The 18,626-nt window shown below is 49.1% G+C and overlaps 7 protein-coding genes and 1 non-coding gene across 8 annotated transcripts; 3 read left to right on the top strand and 5 right to left on the bottom strand.

Annotated features, from left to right (window-relative positions):
* Positions 1-46: 46 nt before the first annotated feature.
* On the top strand, positions 47-2,848 carry BDV37DRAFT_219971 (putative flavin-binding monooxygenase). Its single transcript, XM_032080141.1, has 5 exons — positions 47-1,273; positions 1,333-1,439; positions 1,503-2,038; positions 2,098-2,551; positions 2,654-2,848. Exons 1-5 carry the CDS (start codon positions 664-666, stop codon positions 2,804-2,806), a joined length of 1,860 nt encoding a protein of 619 aa, XP_031937188.1. The 5' UTR covers positions 47-663; the 3' UTR covers positions 2,807-2,848.
* Positions 2,849-3,200: 352 nt separating this feature from the next.
* On the bottom strand, positions 3,201-6,004 carry BDV37DRAFT_220003 (DUF3405 domain-containing protein). Its single transcript, XM_032080143.1, has 2 exons — positions 5,850-6,004; positions 3,201-5,773 (listed from the first exon to the last, which is right to left on the bottom strand). The coding sequence occupies exon 2, from the start codon at positions 5,642-5,644 to the stop codon at positions 3,236-3,238; it is 2,409 nt and encodes an 802-aa protein (XP_031937187.1). The 5' UTR covers positions 5,645-5,773; positions 5,850-6,004; the 3' UTR covers positions 3,201-3,235.
* A 1,768-nt stretch (positions 6,005-7,772) lies between these two features.
* BDV37DRAFT_219995 (uncharacterized protein) lies at positions 7,773-9,073 on the top strand. Its single transcript, XM_032080142.1, has 3 exons — positions 7,773-7,873; positions 7,982-8,005; positions 8,090-9,073. Exons 2-3 carry the CDS (start codon positions 8,003-8,005, stop codon positions 8,906-8,908), a joined length of 822 nt encoding a protein of 273 aa, XP_031937186.1. The 5' UTR covers positions 7,773-7,873; positions 7,982-8,002; the 3' UTR covers positions 8,909-9,073.
* Positions 9,074-9,437: 364 nt separating this feature from the next.
* On the bottom strand, positions 9,438-10,985 carry arfA (putative ADP-ribosylation factor; the record flags this gene model as incomplete). Its single annotated transcript, XM_032083121.1, has 3 exons — positions 10,093-10,985; positions 9,731-9,975; positions 9,438-9,664 (listed from the first exon to the last, which is right to left on the bottom strand). Coding segments are annotated over exons 1-3 (594 nt in total), but the record flags the coding sequence as incomplete, so codon positions are not given.
* Positions 10,986-12,247: 1,262 nt separating this feature from the next.
* On the bottom strand, positions 12,248-12,967 carry BDV37DRAFT_274920 (ankyrin repeat-containing domain protein; the record flags this gene model as incomplete). Its single annotated transcript, XM_032085314.1, has 1 exon — positions 12,248-12,967. One exon carries the CDS (start codon positions 12,965-12,967, stop codon positions 12,248-12,250), a length of 720 nt encoding a protein of 239 aa, XP_031937184.1.
* A 1,380-nt stretch (positions 12,968-14,347) lies between these two features.
* BDV37DRAFT_219775 (uncharacterized protein) lies at positions 14,348-16,766 on the bottom strand. The gene is made up of 8 exons (XM_032080139.1): positions 16,316-16,766; positions 16,228-16,256; positions 16,133-16,172; positions 15,794-16,082; positions 15,626-15,739; positions 15,250-15,575; positions 14,797-15,189; positions 14,348-14,743 (listed from the first exon to the last, which is right to left on the bottom strand). Exons 1-8 carry the CDS (start codon positions 16,556-16,558, stop codon positions 14,417-14,419), a joined length of 1,761 nt encoding a protein of 586 aa, XP_031937183.1. The 5' UTR covers positions 16,559-16,766; the 3' UTR covers positions 14,348-14,416.
* Positions 16,767-17,130: 364 nt separating this feature from the next.
* Positions 17,131-17,223, bottom strand: BDV37DRAFT_t195. Its single transcript has one exon. It is a non-coding gene; the product is annotated as a tRNA-Tyr (tRNA).
* A 288-nt stretch (positions 17,224-17,511) lies between these two features.
* BDV37DRAFT_287181 (60S ribosomal protein uL1) lies at positions 17,512-18,409 on the top strand (the record flags this gene model as incomplete). Its single annotated transcript, XM_032088068.1, has 4 exons — positions 17,512-17,530; positions 17,608-17,785; positions 17,891-18,084; positions 18,147-18,409. The coding sequence occupies 4 exons, from the start codon at positions 17,512-17,514 to the stop codon at positions 18,407-18,409; spliced, it is 654 nt and encodes a 217-aa protein (XP_031937182.1).
* Positions 18,410-18,626: the final 217 nt, after the last annotated feature.

Below are 18,626 nucleotides of genomic sequence, written 5' to 3'. Positions count from 1 at the left end.
AAATTTGTCAGCATAAAATTACACCCAACAAACAACCAACAAAAACCGCGGGACGAGCCAAACAATGCCAGGATTGCCATCTCTTTGTGGCTTGCATTAGCACATCAATAACACTCAATCATTCTTTGCCATGTACTGAGGCCCCCCACTTCAGCGGCTGCGACAAGTAGAAACTTTGGAGGCGGTTACAATCACCTAATCTGGCAGGCAACGGTACGCAAGGAAACACCAGTCAAGAACTACTGAAAGGGGGAATTCATGCGATTCTCAAACTGCGAATGATTCAGCTTTTCTACCTCCTGGACCACTTTCGGCAAACCTACCATTGGCCCCTCTCGGCTACTTTTGTTCCGGGGTATTTCTTCATACCCCACATCTTATCGTCCCTCCGGACTTCTGCCGACTTGGGTTCTATGATTCTATCGGACTTCGCTCCAGCTGTGCAACTCCCCCTCGAAGATAGCGCAGGTTCTTCTTTATCTCGGTCCAGTTTCCCTCGGATTCTGTAGCGATGCTGTATAAAGAGGACCTTCTGACCAGGCTTCTGCCAGGATCGCGTCGTAGAACACGATTCTATCAGGCCCTTATATTACCTGAACCCGAAGCGTCTTTCGTTCCCTAGAGCGGAGATTTTGCGGTTGTGGAGCCGATTCTAGTTTCACAATGTCTCTTGCTCAAAATCATTACGTTATCAAGCTCCCTGTGACGCCTTCGAGGACTAGATCCCTAGAACCTCGTGCGATTGCCCAACAATGGATCGCGAATATAGAAGTTCTCCTTAAACGTGGAGACTTTGCGCAACTCCCAGAGCTCTTCCACCAGGAGTCCTGGTGGAGAGACATGCTAGCCTTGGATTGGGACCTTCGTACAATTCAAAACTGCAGCAACATTGAAGACTACGTTCGCCGTCATCAACCAAAGTCTCAGCTTTCAGCCTTCCGTCTGCAGCATGAGGGCAAGTTTCAGCCCACATTCGACAGGCCAGTGGACGGCCTAAGCTGGATATCTTCCATGTTCTTTTTTGAGACCCGTGTCGGACGTGGAGCCGGCGTTCTTCGTCTCACGCAAAACGACGCCGGAGCATGGAAAGCATACTCAATCTACACTTCGCTACAGGAATTTAAAGATTTCGAAGAGCCTCTCGGATCAAAAAGACCAGAAGGAACTATCGAAACAATGCCGGGAGGTCTCAGTCAAGGAAACTGGCTAGAAAGACGTCAAAGACAACAAGAGTTCATAGATGAAGAGCCTACTACACTTGTTGTTGGCGCCGGTGAGTATATTCACCTATATCTAACTCTTAGTATGGATGTAGCTGACACAATGCTATAGGTCAAGCTGGTCTTAATATGGGTTCCCGGCTTCAATCCCTCGGTGTATCCTGCCTGATAGTCGACCGGAATGAGAGGATCGGCGACAACTGGAGAAAGCGCTACAGGGTAAGCCCCGATTTTGGTAAAGCTACGTAGTGTAAGAACTCTGCTAATAATGTCTTACTCCAGACTCTGGTAACCCACGATCCGGCGGAGTTCACTCACATGGCGTACCTTCCTTTCCCAAAGAACTGGCCGCAATTCACCCCTAAAGACAAGCTCGGCGACTGGTTCGAAGCATATGCTAGCATCATGGAGCTGAACGTGTGGCTCCGGACCAGCATCAAATCCGCGGTATATGATGACGCAAAAGCACAATGGACAGTGGTTGTAACCCGAGGTGATGGGTCCGAGCGAACCCTCCATCCACGCCATCTTATCTGGTGCACCGGTCACTCTGGCGAACCAAAGGTTCCGACTTTCCCAGGACAACCCCAGTTCAAGGGGCAGGTATACCATGGTAGTCAACACGATGACGCATCCAAGCATGACGTTAGAGGGAAGAAGGTTGTCGTTGTCGGTACCGGGAACAGCGGACACGACATTGCTCAGAACTTCTACGAGAACGGTGCACAGGTAACCATGCTCCAAAGAAGTGGAACATACGTCATCACAGCAGAGAAGGGTGTCTTCATGATGCACGAAGGCCTCCACGAAGATAACGGGTACGGACCCCCTCAGAAGCTAGAAAGGATCATCACACTAACATAGGAAATCCCAACAGACCACCAACAGAAGAAGCCGACATCATGGCAGAAAGCTTACCATACCCAGTCCAATTCGCACTCGCCGTCCACTTCACAAAGAGAGCATACGCTGCAGAAAGAGATATACTGGAGGGCCTCCAAAAGGCAGGTTTCGAGCTCGACTTCGGCGTAGACGGCGCCGGCATCTCCCGCGCATATATGACCCGAGGCGGAGGCTACTACATTGACGTCGGATGCAGCCCGCTCATCGCCGACGGCAAGATCAAAGTCAAGCGTAGTCCCGAGGGAATCACCGGGTTCAATGAGAGCAGTCTGATCCTGAAAGACGGCAGCGCTCTTGAAGCAGACATCGTCGTCCTTGCGACGGGATACGATAACATGCGGACCACCGTCCGCAAAATCCTGGGTGATACAGTCGCAGACCGGTGCAAGGATGTCTGGGATCTTGATGAGGAAGGAGAGGTCAATGCGGTACGTTGTATTGTTCATCTTACGCTCATGCTTACCCTTTCCCTCCCATTCCTCTCAGTATGCACACTATCAACAAACTTGGCAATACTAACAGCAATATAGATGTGGCGACCCAGCGGCCACCCAGGCTTCTGGTTCCATGGAGGAAACCTAGCCCTATGCCGTATCTATTCTAAATTCCTGGCTCTGCAGATCAAGGCTATAGAAGCGGGCTTGGTATCCCAGGGACAGGATCAAGCCCAGTCGAAATTGTAGAATGTGATGCTTTAGTGGCATAGATCTAGACCTTAAGAGATATGAACAGAGTAATGGGGTATGACATTTTCAATTTTCACTATACTACCATAATAATCCATCCAGGGGATTACGATTGACTCTCGAGAGATGCATGACGTACGGATAGACAAGCACATAGCACACATCTATATTGAAAAAGACACATCTAAATCTAGGCCCAGAGGTACGGATACAAATCTCCATCTTCAAAGGCCAATTCATGCAAGTTCATTCATATACAGGTATAGATCAATACCTAAGCAATCAAGAACGCCCCTTTTCGCCCACAAAACCAGATACGTCACACATATACACAAGAAGATCGTTGAAAAAACATAAAGCCACATATATCTTATCTTGAATCATTAGAGAAGCCAAAGCCAAAGTGCAGCTATAAAGGTGCATGCCCTACTCGCCTTCCTTGGCACCGTCGTCGATTATCATTTCCACATCCTTGACAGGATGGAGAAGCATAGGAGGAAGACACATTCTGCCTTCACCGGCTAGTTCAGCCAGCTCACCACCGTCGTTGTCCACCTTGTAGCCCAGCCAGCGTCTCCAGAGGTTCGGCGAGAATCCGGCCGAGTAAAACCACGTAGTGCCCCTGAAGTTGTGCTCGCGGTCTCCGAAAATAGAGGTTCTGGCACCGCCCGATGCGCCGTTGCGGCCTGCATTGAACACGGACTCGAGGTATTTAGTCGGCCATCTCCGGTCGATATAGACAGAATGGGGCACGTAGACTGCCTTGAACCCGTGGTGTAAGGCGGTGGTGGCGGGCCACATCTCGGAAAACATACTGTGGCGTTTGTGAACCATCTCCTGGTGCATGGTGTGCAGCAGTTTGCGCGAGAGTCTGGACGCGGTGATAATAGCCGCACGACGTGGGGGCATACCGTTATCCTTGTTGTATCCTGTCACGTCGTCGCGGAGGAGCCAGCTTGTTCCTTCGGGGTCGTAGAGAGGGTTGAAAACGATCAAGTCCGCTTCCTCATCAACCCCCCAGTCGTACCGATCCTTGTCCATCGTGGTCGGTGGGATTCCTTCTCCCTCAACTTCAAGGATATCGCGTTCGTCAGGCCGGTCCGGACCCCAGACAGCTTTATCTCCCTGTTGATGAAGACGAGCTTTATCTCCTGAGGACTGGTCCTGCCCAGGTCGGGGCGCACTCCATAAGTTGTTAGGGCTGTTGGTCCCAATCTCAGTCTGCACCCGTACCATGTGTTTGAAATCTTCCCAGGTTCCATGGACATCGGGGACATAAAAGCGAGCATTCCTTTCCCACAGCTCCTTCCGTGGCTGCGCCCGGGCCCAGCTCGCAACCTTGTCGAAGAGATGATACCAGTGACCAGTGTAGCGTGCATCCATCTCCCAGTTCCAATAGTAGTCATATTCCGGATGCTGCTGCGCAAAATACTGCGTGGGCATGTGGGTGCTGCGGTATACGCCATGAATGGGTAGCCCCCGGGTCCATGTTTCTTCCAGTCCGGAGTACAGAAGGGACATCTGTCGCTCCGACCAAAGAGTACCCATGCCGCGAAATTCTTCTGGCAGGGCATCCTTTAGCACTCGTTCATACGTCTCATCATCGGACCAGATTTGGAGATTCTCATCTTTGACATGCACTAGAAAGTGAATCGTGTACTCTCCACCGGAAAGCAGAGAGAGTTCGGAGATCAACGATCGCAGATACAATATATCCTCGGGAGTATAGTGAAAGTCGTGCCACGTCCGTATAATCACCGCTGTTCGAGGCAAGCGCCCTGTCCCCGCTTGAGGCAGCTCAGGGTCGACAGGAGCAGCCTCCTGAGGTTTGTCATTTAAGTCTCGAGCACCGATTGGCATAGACAGGAAGCGATTCGAACGCGGCTGTGGGAGGTCTTTGAAGCGATGACCATTTGCTACCAGGCACCGATTCTGAGCGGCAGCCCAGTCGACTTTGCGAAAGTCCACTGGTGGATATTCATCCCAGACATGTTCCGCGCCTTCTCGATGGCCCTCCAAGCCAGCACCAATGCCACCTTTCCTGACACTATATCCTAACCCATAGGGACCTAGGCGGCCAAAGCGATCAAAGCAGACATCATCCCGAATGCCTATCTCTTCATTTGAGCCCATGACGGCTTCTGGAAACCCACGAGGCACACCAGGATAGGAATGAACCAGGGGAATGCGCATTGTTTCTTTTTCGTCTAAGAAGCATTCCCGTTTCTCGCCGTATTTTGCAATGTATTCCGGCGAGGTGTAGTTGGGGTACGGATCGAAAGCTAGACTAGAAATGGGCAGAGCCTCATCCCAAGCTTGGAGGCCTGTTGCATTCGCTTCGGCATCGCCCCCCAGTCCCATCACATCTGGGTTGTCACCTGGGTATTCAGGTACCTGGCCTTTACGCGGCACCAGGGACCGCAGCCCACCATGATATCGTTTTAGAAAAGGGAAACTCTCCCACTGGGGCGGTTTTGGGGTTGTCTTTGGAACTTCGAGGGGGACCTGGGTAACGGAGGATCTGATTGTGAATCGAAAGAGGGTAAGGATGAAGAGTACGAGCGCGATGAACAACCCAAAGCACAGTCGTCTCATGATCCGATTGGGCACGCGATAGAACCCCGTCACGGGCCGGGGACGGCGGCGTGCGGGACCGTCTAGCATGGGTTGATAGGAAGCAGCGGAGGAGGTCACAGAGTCGTCACCACTATCTGAGTCGAACGAGCTGTGGCTATGTTGTCGGTGGTGTTTAGGCCGGAAGGGCTGTTTTTCGACATCTATCACCGCGTCTCGGCTGTTGTACGCGGAGGCATGCCGCCTCGTCTTACCCGTCATGATTGAGAGGAACCGGTGGACATCGGACGGAATGCTGAATACGTCACCGTGCGGTCGGTAGAATGGTCAGTGTGGGACGGCGTTGACGTCTCACCGGAATGGGAGAGAGTATATCTTCCTCGGAGCGAACTATATATCCGTAGAGAATAAGCATTGCGAGAAGCATGAAGAAGAGACAATTTAGGTTCCCGCTACAGAGACATACATACCCAGAGATCAGGATGCGACACTATCGATCAGTGGCGTTCAATGTTTGGACGGCCGCAACGGATGCGGGGAAGGAATGGAAGAGTTCTGGCAGTTCGACCGTCGGCGGTGACCAAGTCGATGGATATCAATTGATTTGCATCAAGTTGGGATTCAAGACTCAGGCGAACAAGACATAGGAAAACAAAACAGCGACCCCAGCAACTACTAGTAGTATTGCAATCCAATCCAATCGGCGTTGCCCAAGGGATATCCCACGCTTACGCACGCTAATGCGGGCCAGACCGGCTTGGCAGGTGTGAACCGATGGAAAGAATCGAGTCAGGCACGTCCAGTACAATCATGGGGATGAAAGCTGCAAGGATGAAGAAATGTCTATAGGATTGAGAGTTTCCTCCCGATCGACTTTTTTAAGTATTCCAAGTGCCTTCTGATTGATGCTGCTTCCGGAAGGCGTTTGCCCCGTTGCTCAATCCGGATTAGCAAGGGGTCCTAAACAGGACGGGACTATTCCCTTTTCATCCCTTCGTTACCTTGACTTGGAAGTTGAACAAAGAGAACGAAGCTTCACTCTGGTCGACTCCTTTCGGTCATGTCTCTTGAGCAGCTGCTGCATTGGGGAGACACGTGAGATCACAACGGTGCAAGCATATCACTCCCCGGGCCGTACATCAATGCCTCTACTCTGGATAAGACACCAGTACAGGTCATCTGTTGATATTCTGCGTCAATAGCATAAATCCCATAGTGAGCGCTACATACTATACCTACCGTCGACACACTAAGTTATATTCATGAGAGGGACGACCAAAGACTCCATTACAGAAGGAACACTTCCCTGCAGACACCACCCGCCGTATCTTCGGGCGAAGACAATGTGCAACCAAGAACAGTAGCACAAACGTCGTTAAGAGTCTGAGTCACGGTATTAATGCTTCCCTGGTCTCTTGGAAGAGTTGCGGTATGACGAAAATAGATCCATTCATGTCACCAGCCCTAGTATTCCAGCCAACATATTGTTACAACCGAATCCGAGTGGATATTAAACCACAAGTATACATCGGCTCAACTCGAGTGCCGTTGCTTGACTGACCTATAGCCCGGACGGGCGCCTTCACGATTCCTAACATGACCTGCAAATAAAGTCGGGAGCTTCAGATCTCTGAGCGTCTACTACCCAATCATTAAACGTTAATCTCATTGAAAGTGAGCATTTTTTTCAACTGTCGATAGATCGCCAAGCCACGAGGGATTGTTTTAAAGGAATGACACGTATTCACACCGTCACACGCAGGGGTCAAAGTTAGGCTTGGCTTGTCGGTGATGAGTTGCCTTGTATGCAGGGAGATAGCAGGGCGCCTAACGATCAATGGCGGTCGAAACGTAACAGGCGTCGCTGAAGGGGAGAAATGATTCCGCAAGGGATTCCCAGCAATAGCGAAAAGAAGAGGTCACTGTCTTGTAAGCAATAGTATAGTATCGTATCATCATACAGAGCTACCGAGAAGGCCATCAGAAGATGATTCCGCAGCCTTTAAATGGGGAGGAAACTTTGGAGGTCGCTTACCATTTCCGGCCATGCGCTAGGAGTGGTACTTCGCGACTCTATGACGCCGTTCAGAGGGCCCACATCTCGCTCAGTCCCCACAGTAGCTTTCAACAAGTCTCGACCAAGGACATCTCTCAACTTGCTGAACGTGACAAGTCAGTTACTAGTAGCATTCCGTTTCGTGGTCATGTGGTTATCCCCAATCCTGCTGACATCAGATTGACGGAATGCCATTGGATACAATTGTAGTTCCTTTCGCAGAGCTCCAGGTCGCCCAAGGTTGAACTCTATAATAGACCGGTATATAAGTCATGTCCATGTCGGAGGGTTATCCACGTTTCATGCTTGACCGATATCCTTGGGAATATCACGGCCGGCATGGTTGGGCCGGTTTTATTTAGAAACAAAGTCGTGGCACGTGTGACCTAAACAACGAACACATATGCAGGAGAAAGCCAGCTTTCGAGTCCAGGGTCAGTTATTGTTCTACCTCACTGCTACACTGCATCGTCGATCCCCAGTACCACTACTACTACTACTACTACTACTACTTCTACTACTACTACTCACCCAACAACTAGGATAGACAGCCAAAAGCAAACATGGTATGTACCATTCCCTGCGAGACACATCCCCCAGTGTATAGAGCCCTCTCCTAGTGAATACCCAAACCAAACTAAGATCTCCAGGAAAGTGGTTTCTCCCCGCTAGCAATTCCAACCCCAGTGGAAGCCACAGCCAAATTCAACCTCGCTCTAGATATCCTCCTCCCACTCCTCCTCTTCCCAACCATCTTTCTAGCCCACCACATCCGACAAGACTACCATGCCTACCTAGCTCTAGGCCCTGGGGGAGTACCCTCAACCCCAGCAGGGTACCTCCAGATCTGCATCCTGCGGCCCTTCGCCGTCCGGAACCCCCTGGCACCACCTTCCCTCCCATGCACTCTCCTCCCCCAAGAAGGCTATCTCAAAAGCCGCAATCTCCCAGACCGCTCCGGGCCCCGTCCTAAAGTAGTCGGTATCGTGCCGCACCGACAAACAACCCAGAGGGCGAGTGCAGAAATGTACGCAGCGCTGACGAAGGAAATCCACGGCCTCGTCAATGCCTACCCCTCCGTACTTTACACAGGCACATCATGCTTCGAGAAGCATAGTACAGGAATCTTCTGTAAGCTTGGCCCGGCTGCGTTGTCACGTCAAGAGCAGGAGCAGCAACAGAAGCGGCTCACCTGTAACGGCGAGGTCTGCCATGCGCATCCGATTGACGGGAGCTTGCATCTCACGCTACACCCGGCGGATGTGCGGCTTGTGCTGGAGAAAGGCTGGGGTGAGAGACACCCGATTGCTCGAGAGGATTGGTGGTGGTGGAGGCGCTCCGTGCCGTCCGGGTTTGTCATGATCTATGCTCCGAGGACTGAAGAAGAGCGGAGATGTGTAGTGGAGATCATTCGCGCCGCAGCATGGTGGGTGCGAGGGGAAGCATTGCCCAACTATTTGCCAGAGTAACGTATTCCTATCTGGGGTGATGGGTGTATGAGAATGAGTAGAAACGAACCAGGAAGACTTTCACGTGCAAACGTTTGCTATGTTTGTTTGAGAAGCATTTGAAAGGGATCAGAACTAGATCGATGCAGTTGGAGAATAGCAAGAGCCTACAGGCCACAAAATCTACATTTTCAGTTAAACAGATAAAATGCGTCGACATACATATGACGTCTGGAGCGTAAACCCGTTCTCCGTGATCATGAATATCAAGTCTTGACTGCAAGTGAACACAAGGAGACCAAAAAAAGAAATGAAAGATATGAGGTTTCAGGGCACAAAAGGAGTATTTCGTTAGGATCGACGCCGGGATGAAAGAGAACAATAAAAGCTAAATAGCATAGAAGAATGAAGAGCCGTTAGAGAACATACAAGCACCACCAAGTAGCATATCCCATCCCTACGCGAGGTGTCTTTTCCGGTTCGGCCCCCATCCATCATCCCCAACTCCCAGTCACACATCCAGGTATTCTTCCGCTCATCGCATTATAACAATTTAATCACGGTTCGATTTCCGCAAAGCATCGGCGAGCCACTCGAGACCCTCGTACAGACCGTCACCGGTGGTAGCGCAGGTAGATTGGATGTACTACACATATAGACATTAGAAGTTGGTTCAACCTCTGGAGATCCAGGGGACCGAGGCAGACTTACCCAAGGGCGACGAGTGAGACTTTGCAGACCAAGCTGCTGGGTAATCTCGGCGGGGCTCATGGCATTCTAGAGAGAAAGAGCGTTAACATCCGCGCCCCACCAATGTCCAGGACAACCAAAGTAATATCATACCGGCAAATCTTGCTTGTTAGCGAAAACAAGGAGAAGAGCATCACGGAGTTCATCCTCGTTCAACATGCGCTGCAACTCTTCACGAGCCTCGACAATACGATCGCGATCGTTGCTATCGACGACGAAGATAATACCCTGAGTGTTCTGGAAGTAGTGTCTCCAGAGAGGACGGATCTTGTCCTGACCACCGACATCCCACACGGTAAACTGAATGTTCTTGTATTCGACAGTCTCGACGTTGAAACCTTCACAACGGATGGCAATATGTCAGCAATCCCATCCAACTATACACCCCGCGCGGCGATGAGGTACCAAGCCAACTGGCGGAGAGCGGCCCCGGAGGATAAGGGGAGGTGACTGACCGATTGTGGGGATGGTGGTGACGATTTCACCCAACTTCAGCTTATACAGGATGGTGGTCTTTCCGGCTGCGTCAAGACCAACCATCAGAATTCGCATCTCCTTTCTGCCCCATAGGCGGTCGAACAACTTGGAGAAGGTGAGACCCATGATGGCGGTGGCGAAAAGGGATTCTCAAAGGTCTGGGAATAATGCGATGTTAGATGGAATGAGACCAGTTACGCTGCAAATGAAATAGATGTCGCTCGGTCGTCTGAGAACTGAACCAGAGGAAATCGGTAGAAATAGGGTTGAAAACTTGAAATCAGAAGACGGCGAATGGGGAGATGTGGTTGAACGAGGGGCGTGATCACGTCTCGGAATGCACAGTGGCCAGACGGGCAAATAATCAGGGGGGGGAAAGAAGGCCACACAGGAACACCCAAGGCACAAGGGGGGAAACAAAGAGATACAGGGAAATAAAAAAGGAGAGCAAAAAAAAAAATCTAGGGAGAAAAGAATAGGAATGGCTTACCAAGGGTATGAAGGTGAGTAAATGGTGAGAATCACAGATCGAGATATGGCGGGAAGGGAGAATCGAGTCAAACGGGTAGAGACGACGAAGACAAGTCCCAAACGCTGTTTCGTTCGTTAGTATGGAGCGCCGGCGGACCACTGTTTTTGTCCAAGTTGGAAATTTTGGGTGCCAAAGTGCCAGGTCGAGAAATTCAGCCGCCGGCGTAGCTTCCGTCACTAACGAAAACCCGACTAGAACCACAACAATCCTATTCTGTTAAGATTTATTACAAAGTAGGACTGGAAAATCAAATGAGGACCATAAGGGGGGAGGTTAGGAAATAATACTCTAAGAGAATATCGATATCAATTTGTTAATATAATTAAATTCTCCAAAAAAAAAATTTGATAAATATATTAAGATCCTCTGTTCTATTATAAATTTCATTCATCAACACTCATCTTATATAAATTACATGAATCTGATTGCCTAGACACTTCAGAATACCTCTGCCACGAAGAGGACACGGTGTTTCCCACTCCTACTCGTAATCAACACCGTACCGTACCTTTGGTTTAGTCCCATTCACCTAAGGTTATCTCGTCTGATTTCTTCTTCCTTCCACTGCCACTTTATTTCTTCCCCCCTCCTTTGCCCCAAAAAAAAAAAGAAGAGGTCCAGACACCACCCCGTTTCCACTCGGTTTCCAGCCTTCTGATAGGTTCCCGACGAGTTTTGAGGTCTCCCCGTCCCAGTGGATCTCTTGTCGGTGGCTCTCTCGTGCTCTCTTGACAAAGAATTGCGTATCTATCGTTGATGATAATCCAGACCCCTCCCGCATATGGTAGGCGGTTTATCAAACCCACAAGGGACCACTGGGAATACTACGCGTCCTGTTTCTCATCTAGAGAGGGGAGTAATATTTCTATACAACCGCATTGCTTTATTTCTATAACGACAAGTAATCTTTTCAGGTGCCGCCACTTTGGTACATTTGACATGTGACCGCTCATAGTTCATGCTGGCACAGAATGTACCGAGTACATCTTACTGTAATGCTTTATGTACACAGTACGAAGTCCAGTAGCGGTCAGGATCCGGACCGGGAAAACTTTCATCAGTGGCCAGAATAGCTTACTAATCACCACCCACTCGTGATCTCAAAGATAAGCTTATTACGAATGAAGTAAATATGGTTATGCTTTCTGATATATCACCTGGATACTATGCAATGCGTCTGAAATTCAACCTTCCCTCTGCCTTCTACTAAGTTTTTATTGAATTTACGATTTGTTATATATCCCGCGAGAAATAATATTTATTACCCAGTTTAAACCGTCTCAGAGATAAATGAGAGCCTAATCCTACAGAAGCACCTTGCACCCATGGCAAAGCAATTGACTCAACATGGTTTGATTATGGCTTGGAATCGAAGCCCAGATAAACATCATTTTCGGGACGCTAATTCATGCGAGTTACTGGCAGGCCCCACTCGAGTGTGGGGTTCACAATCATTCCACAAAGTTGATACAGCGAGAATGATAGGTAGATGGCCTAGAGCTTGTATGAACGTGCTCCAATCTCCCAGGGGAAGGTAGCTGCCGAGTCCGTTTCCTGGCAATTTCCGAGATTTCTGGTGGTTGGATCGATTTAAGCTTAAATCATCTGGCTCCCCGTTGACGAAGCATACCCTTCATCATATCGTTTCGTGCCATATCCAAAGGAGTACTACCTGTGTCCGAGATTGCATTGATGTCGGCGCCATAATCAAGCAATAGCTGAACAATCTTCGCATGACCATTGCCGACAGCCCAATGAAGCGCCGTCCAATGAAATAGAGTTCTCATGGACGGGTTTGCTCCCTGTTCTAACATTCGCTTCACATCGTCGTAGTACCCACCAGCAGCAGCACTATAAAGAGGGAACTCCCCTCTAGCGTCCAGAACGTTCAGGCTTGACGCCTGCCCATTTGAACAATGCGTCTGATGTGAAGATTTCCTTGTATATGAACGTGTCGGAGTCATATCCCGGCAGAGTTCGTCCCCATGTCCGGCTGAAATCGACCGCTGTGTTTCTAAGTCCCGAAGCTTGCGAGTTGAATCCTGCTGTCTGGACTCGAACTGTTTCCTAAGGTTCCTCATTTCCTCCACGCAACTCTTTTGGATTCGACTAAGATCTTCTCGAAGCTGGTTGACGTCTTTTAACGCAACTTGCAGCTGTTGGTAGAGGCTCGCCTTCTCATCCGCTGCGCTCTGTTGCACCTCCTGCAGTTGTCGAGCAGAAGTCTCCTTCGAAGCCTGAAGCTCTGTTTCCAGGCGTTCCATGCGCTTATCCTTCTCGTTGATTATACTAAGCAATTCTTCAACGGTCGGCGTCGGCATCGCATCGTCATCAACGGAGTCCTCAACAAGACCTGCGTCCGCAATCCCGCTGACAACATCCCAAATGATATCGCGATAGCTCTGCCCATCACTCGAGTCCAAAACCCGACATATAGAAGCAACAGAACCATACACCGCATTCAGCTTAGCCTCCGTACGAACCCCCTCGTCCTGGGTCCGCAGAAGATCCCAGAACGTCGTCACAAAGACGATATGATCCGCAGAAGCAGATCGAAGCAACCCCTGAAAGACAGACAGATTCTCGCTTGCATTCTGCGTCACATTCGTGTCCGTTATATCATGGAGATACACGATCCTATCAACGGCAGAATCTGTTCGTCCGGACTTCCGCGCTACGGCGCTGTTAATGCCCTCCACCAGCTCGGCGACAGGGATATCTGACGTCGGGGTATCAAGCAGCCATAGATCTCTGTCGTTGACTTCACCTTTGAAGATACGGGTTGACAAAAGATCACCTTTGTTCCTGGGATTGCGGGTGTCCGGGATAACGCCTGTTACTTGTTCGATGAAGACATCCCGCTCTGGTCCCCCCAGGCCCAGTAAGGCTATTACTGTGGGCTTTGGTTGCTTTGTTGGTCTAAAGCGTGGCCTGGTGCTTTCTGTCAGTTTGGCGTTTCCTATTTTTAGTGCGGGGAACCTCAACATTTTTCTCTTGGGTTGGAGATGGATTTATGCCCAATTCCGCAACCGAGGATGGGTACAAGAACGAAGATGTTCGAAAGAGAAAACAACAAGTGCTAGATTAATCGTCTGGTAAGCTCTGTGAGTAAATTTAACAGATTGTGAAGGTCGCACCATACATATATTGTCATGACTCCTGTGCTGGCTCATGATTCATCTCTAGGCTGCTGATGTGGCAAGAGCTACACCAATCTTTATATATAACTGGCCCACTATGGTTCTTTCTTGTGCAGATGGTGATACCCACATATTACGTTGTTTAAATAGTCAAACCACCGAGGAATCTATCTCGAGCATAATTTTAGTAGTCCTCTCCTTGATGGTTCATATTTATTTTCGTTTCTCATTGTCGGCCTTTTGCGATTTACCGCTCTATATCTAGATGGAAGTGATTGGAGTAAAATGAAAGATCTCAGTGGTCCGATGCTATTAAGTGTTCTATGGTGCTACCGACACCATCTTCTCATTTACATCTCTGCATCAATTTTGTTACAGCACATCCCTAAATTTACATGGAATACGGCGACTGTGATAATCGAACAAAAGAACATAACAATAATCTTAACAATTACAATGCCTTGGTTCATCCAGGCACAGAAACATAGATAGACGTCTCAAGCCACAAAGATCTTGGCATGCTAGTTGTGCTCTGGCGAAGCTGTAGCTCCTCAGCTCTTATCCAAAACGAAAAGTGGGAATGTCGTTGTTTAGTCATTTAGTGACCAACTGATGAGATTTCGGATAGTCCTATTCCTCCTTTCGATTCGATATTTTGTGCTTAGAAGATCGGACAAAGGAACGGGATAGTGATTGATAGATAGTTTTGCCCTCCACGGTGTCGCTAAGGTAGCCGAACAGTGTGAGGAGCACGATGGACAAAAACATAATGACGCCGAAGCTGACCCAATATTGGTTGATTGTGTACACCCCCTTGACGTTCTTGAGCTCGGTCGAAAAGTACCCGGTCATCAAGCTGACGGGCAAAAACAGGATTGTCACCTTAGCTAGCAGAATTGTGATCCTCGTGAGCTTTTCGACAGCCTGCGAGTCTTTGAGCGCGATGAGATTGAAGTTCTGGTAGGCGTTAGTACTTGTCTCGGGAGAATTAAAAAGCAGAATACACATACTAGGAATGTGAGAGATTCTTTCTCCGTCAAGCAGGTGTCAATCTCAGACAAGCAGTAGAGCTTGATACGATCAAGCAGTCTTTCAAAACGGGCCACAGCAGGTGAGCTCAGCTGTACACCAACAGAGGTGTCTAAATTGCTTGAAAAACTCCAACTACTCTGCAGGGTCGGCTGTCGAAGGTCCACCATCTCATTTTCTCCGAACATAGGCCCGATGGGCAGTGGAGGACGGTTCGATTTCGCTTCGTCTCGAAGATGGCGCTGTCGTTGAAGAATACGCATCATGATAAGTTCGTAACTCTGATAAAGCCGCTTCAAGACGGCTAATCTCCTGCCTAACCAGTGTAGCTCATTGACTAGCCCAACCACAGGCTTGCCTAGCATCTCTTCTCTCTATCAAAGTGTCAGGGTTCCTGAATAATATCCAGCTGGGGATGATTCTGAGTCTCTTACCAGTCGATCAAGAAGAACCCCGTATTGATGCTCTCGTTTTGCAACAAGTGCGTAACTGGAAACCCAATCGTCGAATATATAATAGAATAATAAACTAGGGCCATCCTCTTGTTTTATACTAGCCTGATCTGGGCCAGCACCGTGAGCAGGTCGTACGCGAATGGTCACTAATGAATCGCTCTCCGATAGGGCCGAGTGCCGCTTAGACACACCGGAAAAGATAAGTTGTACATTTCGGCGAACTATACCGAGTACCGACTTCAGCTCCCGCTCCGACGGCCTAGAAAGTCCAGGGTACGGGTTCTCTTGCATGGAAATAACAGTGCCTTCGGCGATTAACATTGTATCACAAAGTGACCGGAGGCAGCAATCATACCGTCATCACATAAGATCAACCAAGACCATAGTCGTCTCCCATCAGGGAGGCCCTGTCCATTGGGAAATTCAACGTTCGGCACTACGTACAACGAGTTGTAGCCAATACATGTATCTAGACAGCATGTCAGCAAACGTAATGTCATCAAGTCCAATGAGGGTTGTATACATCTCGGACCGTAGTCTACGGAGCAGAAATGCCAGATTTGATTCGTGACATGCGCAAAGGTAAGGCCTCTGAATGACGCAGCCGCTTGTACCTCATCAGGATCTGACAAATCCTTCAGTTCTTGAGCTTCTTCAAGGTCATTCTTACGGGAGACACGAAGCAACCGGTCGTCGTTCTTCTCGCGAACCCCATTTGCTAAAGGATTCGTGGATTGGGCCGGGCGAACTACCGGGTCAGTGCACATCATCCCCTGTAGACGCTCGGAGATGCCGTAGTGGCTCGTGATTGTCTGGGAGATGTCAGTCTAGTGTGAGCTCAGTGAAGCAAAGCTCGACAAACTTTGACTAAATCTTTCTGCTGCTCTGGCGACCAGATGTTACTAATACCATGGTAAGTACGCTCCAGAGCCTCGCCGAGTTTAGTGTGTATCTCACATCCATCTGGTCCCAAAGAACCTTGGCTTCTAGAGTTCAGTTAGTATAAGCTCATTTACGATCAACACTATTGTATCTAGTCACATACGGCGCTGCGCAATAGTGTCGCAATATCTTCTTCTTCCAGGTCAACTGCACACCACGCATCGTCGTTTCCGAAATCTAGCACAAAGTTTCGGGTCTCTGCATCTTGCAGATAGCCCAGATAAGCACGGAATTGGGCCTCATCATCAATGTCGTGGAATTTCCCTTGGAGATTCGAGTTGCTCTTGAAGCTAGAGTAGTATTCCTTGGGGGTCTGGAGGCTGTGCGATGAAGGAAACCCAGACATGTCTCCTTAGCCTTAGCAAATACGAGCTGGTGACGACTAGTGTTTGGTTGACAAGATGGTATGCGACTGGAAGATTAAGGATATAGGAAAGAGCTAATAGATGAGTAGAGTGAACGGGAAGGAAGGGGGAAACGAAGTATAAGCGCTTCTGAGTAGGTTGCCGCGTAGGTAGTCCATGCTGCAGATACTCAGCCTCGTGCTGGAGTCGGGCGAATGACCGCGGTCATTCGTAGGCTGCCGGCCCTTAGCACTAGCAATCTTTAGCCGCCGATGTTGTCACAAACACAGCTGACACGGACACGCACTTCGATGATGTTGTTTCGCTTCCACTCAGTCAATAACAAGTCCCTAAACCCTCAAATGTGAGAACTTTGTTGCATTAATACTTTCACAGGCACTCTTGACCCTCTGTTTTGATCTAAAACATAGTATACTTGAACAAATCCATGGACCCATTGCCCTACCCTGAGTCTTACCATATCGGGTTAGTCACGATCCCTTTATCACGGGGATTGATTGCGGGTCTCTTATGAGTTAGCCCACCTGGCCACCTCAAAAAATAAAAAGTGTCGTCCCCCGAGCCGGAATCGAGCCGGCGACCTTCTGATTACAAGATTATAAATTCCATTACAGTCAGACGCCATATCCAACTAGACCATCAGGGGTTTAGACGTTCTGATAAGAACGTAAATTAATTGTATAGATGAACTTCCATAGCTTCCATGCAGAAGAACGTTTCGCTCATTGGTATTTGAAACGCTGCCAGCTTAATAAGGCTGCGATTCTTAGGGCAAGACCAGTCCTAATACGGTTAGTAACATCCACACCCACAAGCGGAGACGCGATTTTCTTTGCGGCGGGCGGCGGCGCCTTTTTTACTTTCGTTCTTTGCACGATATTCAGCGCAGAGCCACACCATAAGGATTTGATTCTTTTGGAAGACTGTCGCCATCATGTCTAAGATCACAGTCGGTATGTGTTTGGATTCTAATATGATCTAGATCACCAGCTTTCAGTAACTAACCCTTTTTTTTTTTTTTTTGTTACAGCCGGAGTGCGCCAGAATATCCAGCAGCTGCTGGACTACTCTCAGAATGAGAAGAAGAGAAACTTCCTCGAGACTGTCGAGCTTCAGATCGGTCTGAAGAACTACGATCCCCAGCGTGACAAGCGTTTCTCTGGCACCATCAAGCTGCCTTCCGTTCCTCGCCCCAACATGACCATCTGGTACGTGCCGTTCCGGTCGCATCGCCGTTTCGATAAAAACTTGGAGGAAAACGATGCTGGATGGAGTAGAATGAGCGAGACGAGCTGACAAGTGATGGATTATAGTATTCTTGGTGACCAGCACGATCTCGACCGTGCTAAGCACCACGGTATTGATGCCATGTCCACCGAGGATCTTAAGAAGCTTAACAAGAACAAGAAGCTCATCAAGAAGCTTGCTCGCAAGTACGATGCCTTCCTTGCTTCCGATGGTCTCATCAAGCAGATCCCCCGTCTCTTGGGTCCCGGTCTTTCCAAGGGTATGTTCACTATCTAGCGCTGCGCCCGATGAGATTATGCAATATGCTGACAGTTTTCTCAGCTGGTAAATTCCCTACCCCCATCTCTCACGCCGAGGACATGGCCAACAAGGTCACCGATGTCAAGTCCACCATCAAGTTCCAGCTTAAGAAGGTTCTCTGTCTCGGTGTTGCCGTTGGCAACGTTGGCATGACTGAGGATGAGCTGATCGCCAACGTCATGTTGGCCATCAACTACCTTGTCTCCCTCCTCAAGAAGGGCTGGCAGAACGTTGGCAGCCTTGTCCTCAAGGCTTCCATGTCTCCTCCCAAGCGTCTCTACTAAGTTATTGGCGCTCTCTGGTCACGCTGGGGATTTTTTAGGAGCTTAGAAGTGGGATTGTATATGCCATAGTTTCGGAAATCTAACTCACAACTTTGTTCCTAACTCGTTCTCCGTGTCTTTGCCGTAGCAGTAATTCTGGTGTTGGATATATAACGTAGTGTGTAAGTCTTTGGTATTTGCATTAGCCATGCCAAACGGTAATCTATCTATAAATACA

This window comes from Aspergillus pseudonomiae, assembly GCF_009193645.1.
Source record: "Aspergillus pseudonomiae strain CBS 119388 unplaced genomic scaffold BDV37scaffold_88, whole genome shotgun sequence".
Classification (NCBI taxonomy): Eukaryota; Fungi; Ascomycota; class Eurotiomycetes; order Eurotiales; family Aspergillaceae; genus Aspergillus; species Aspergillus pseudonomiae.
This window is presented reverse-complemented; position numbering and strand designations above follow the sequence as displayed.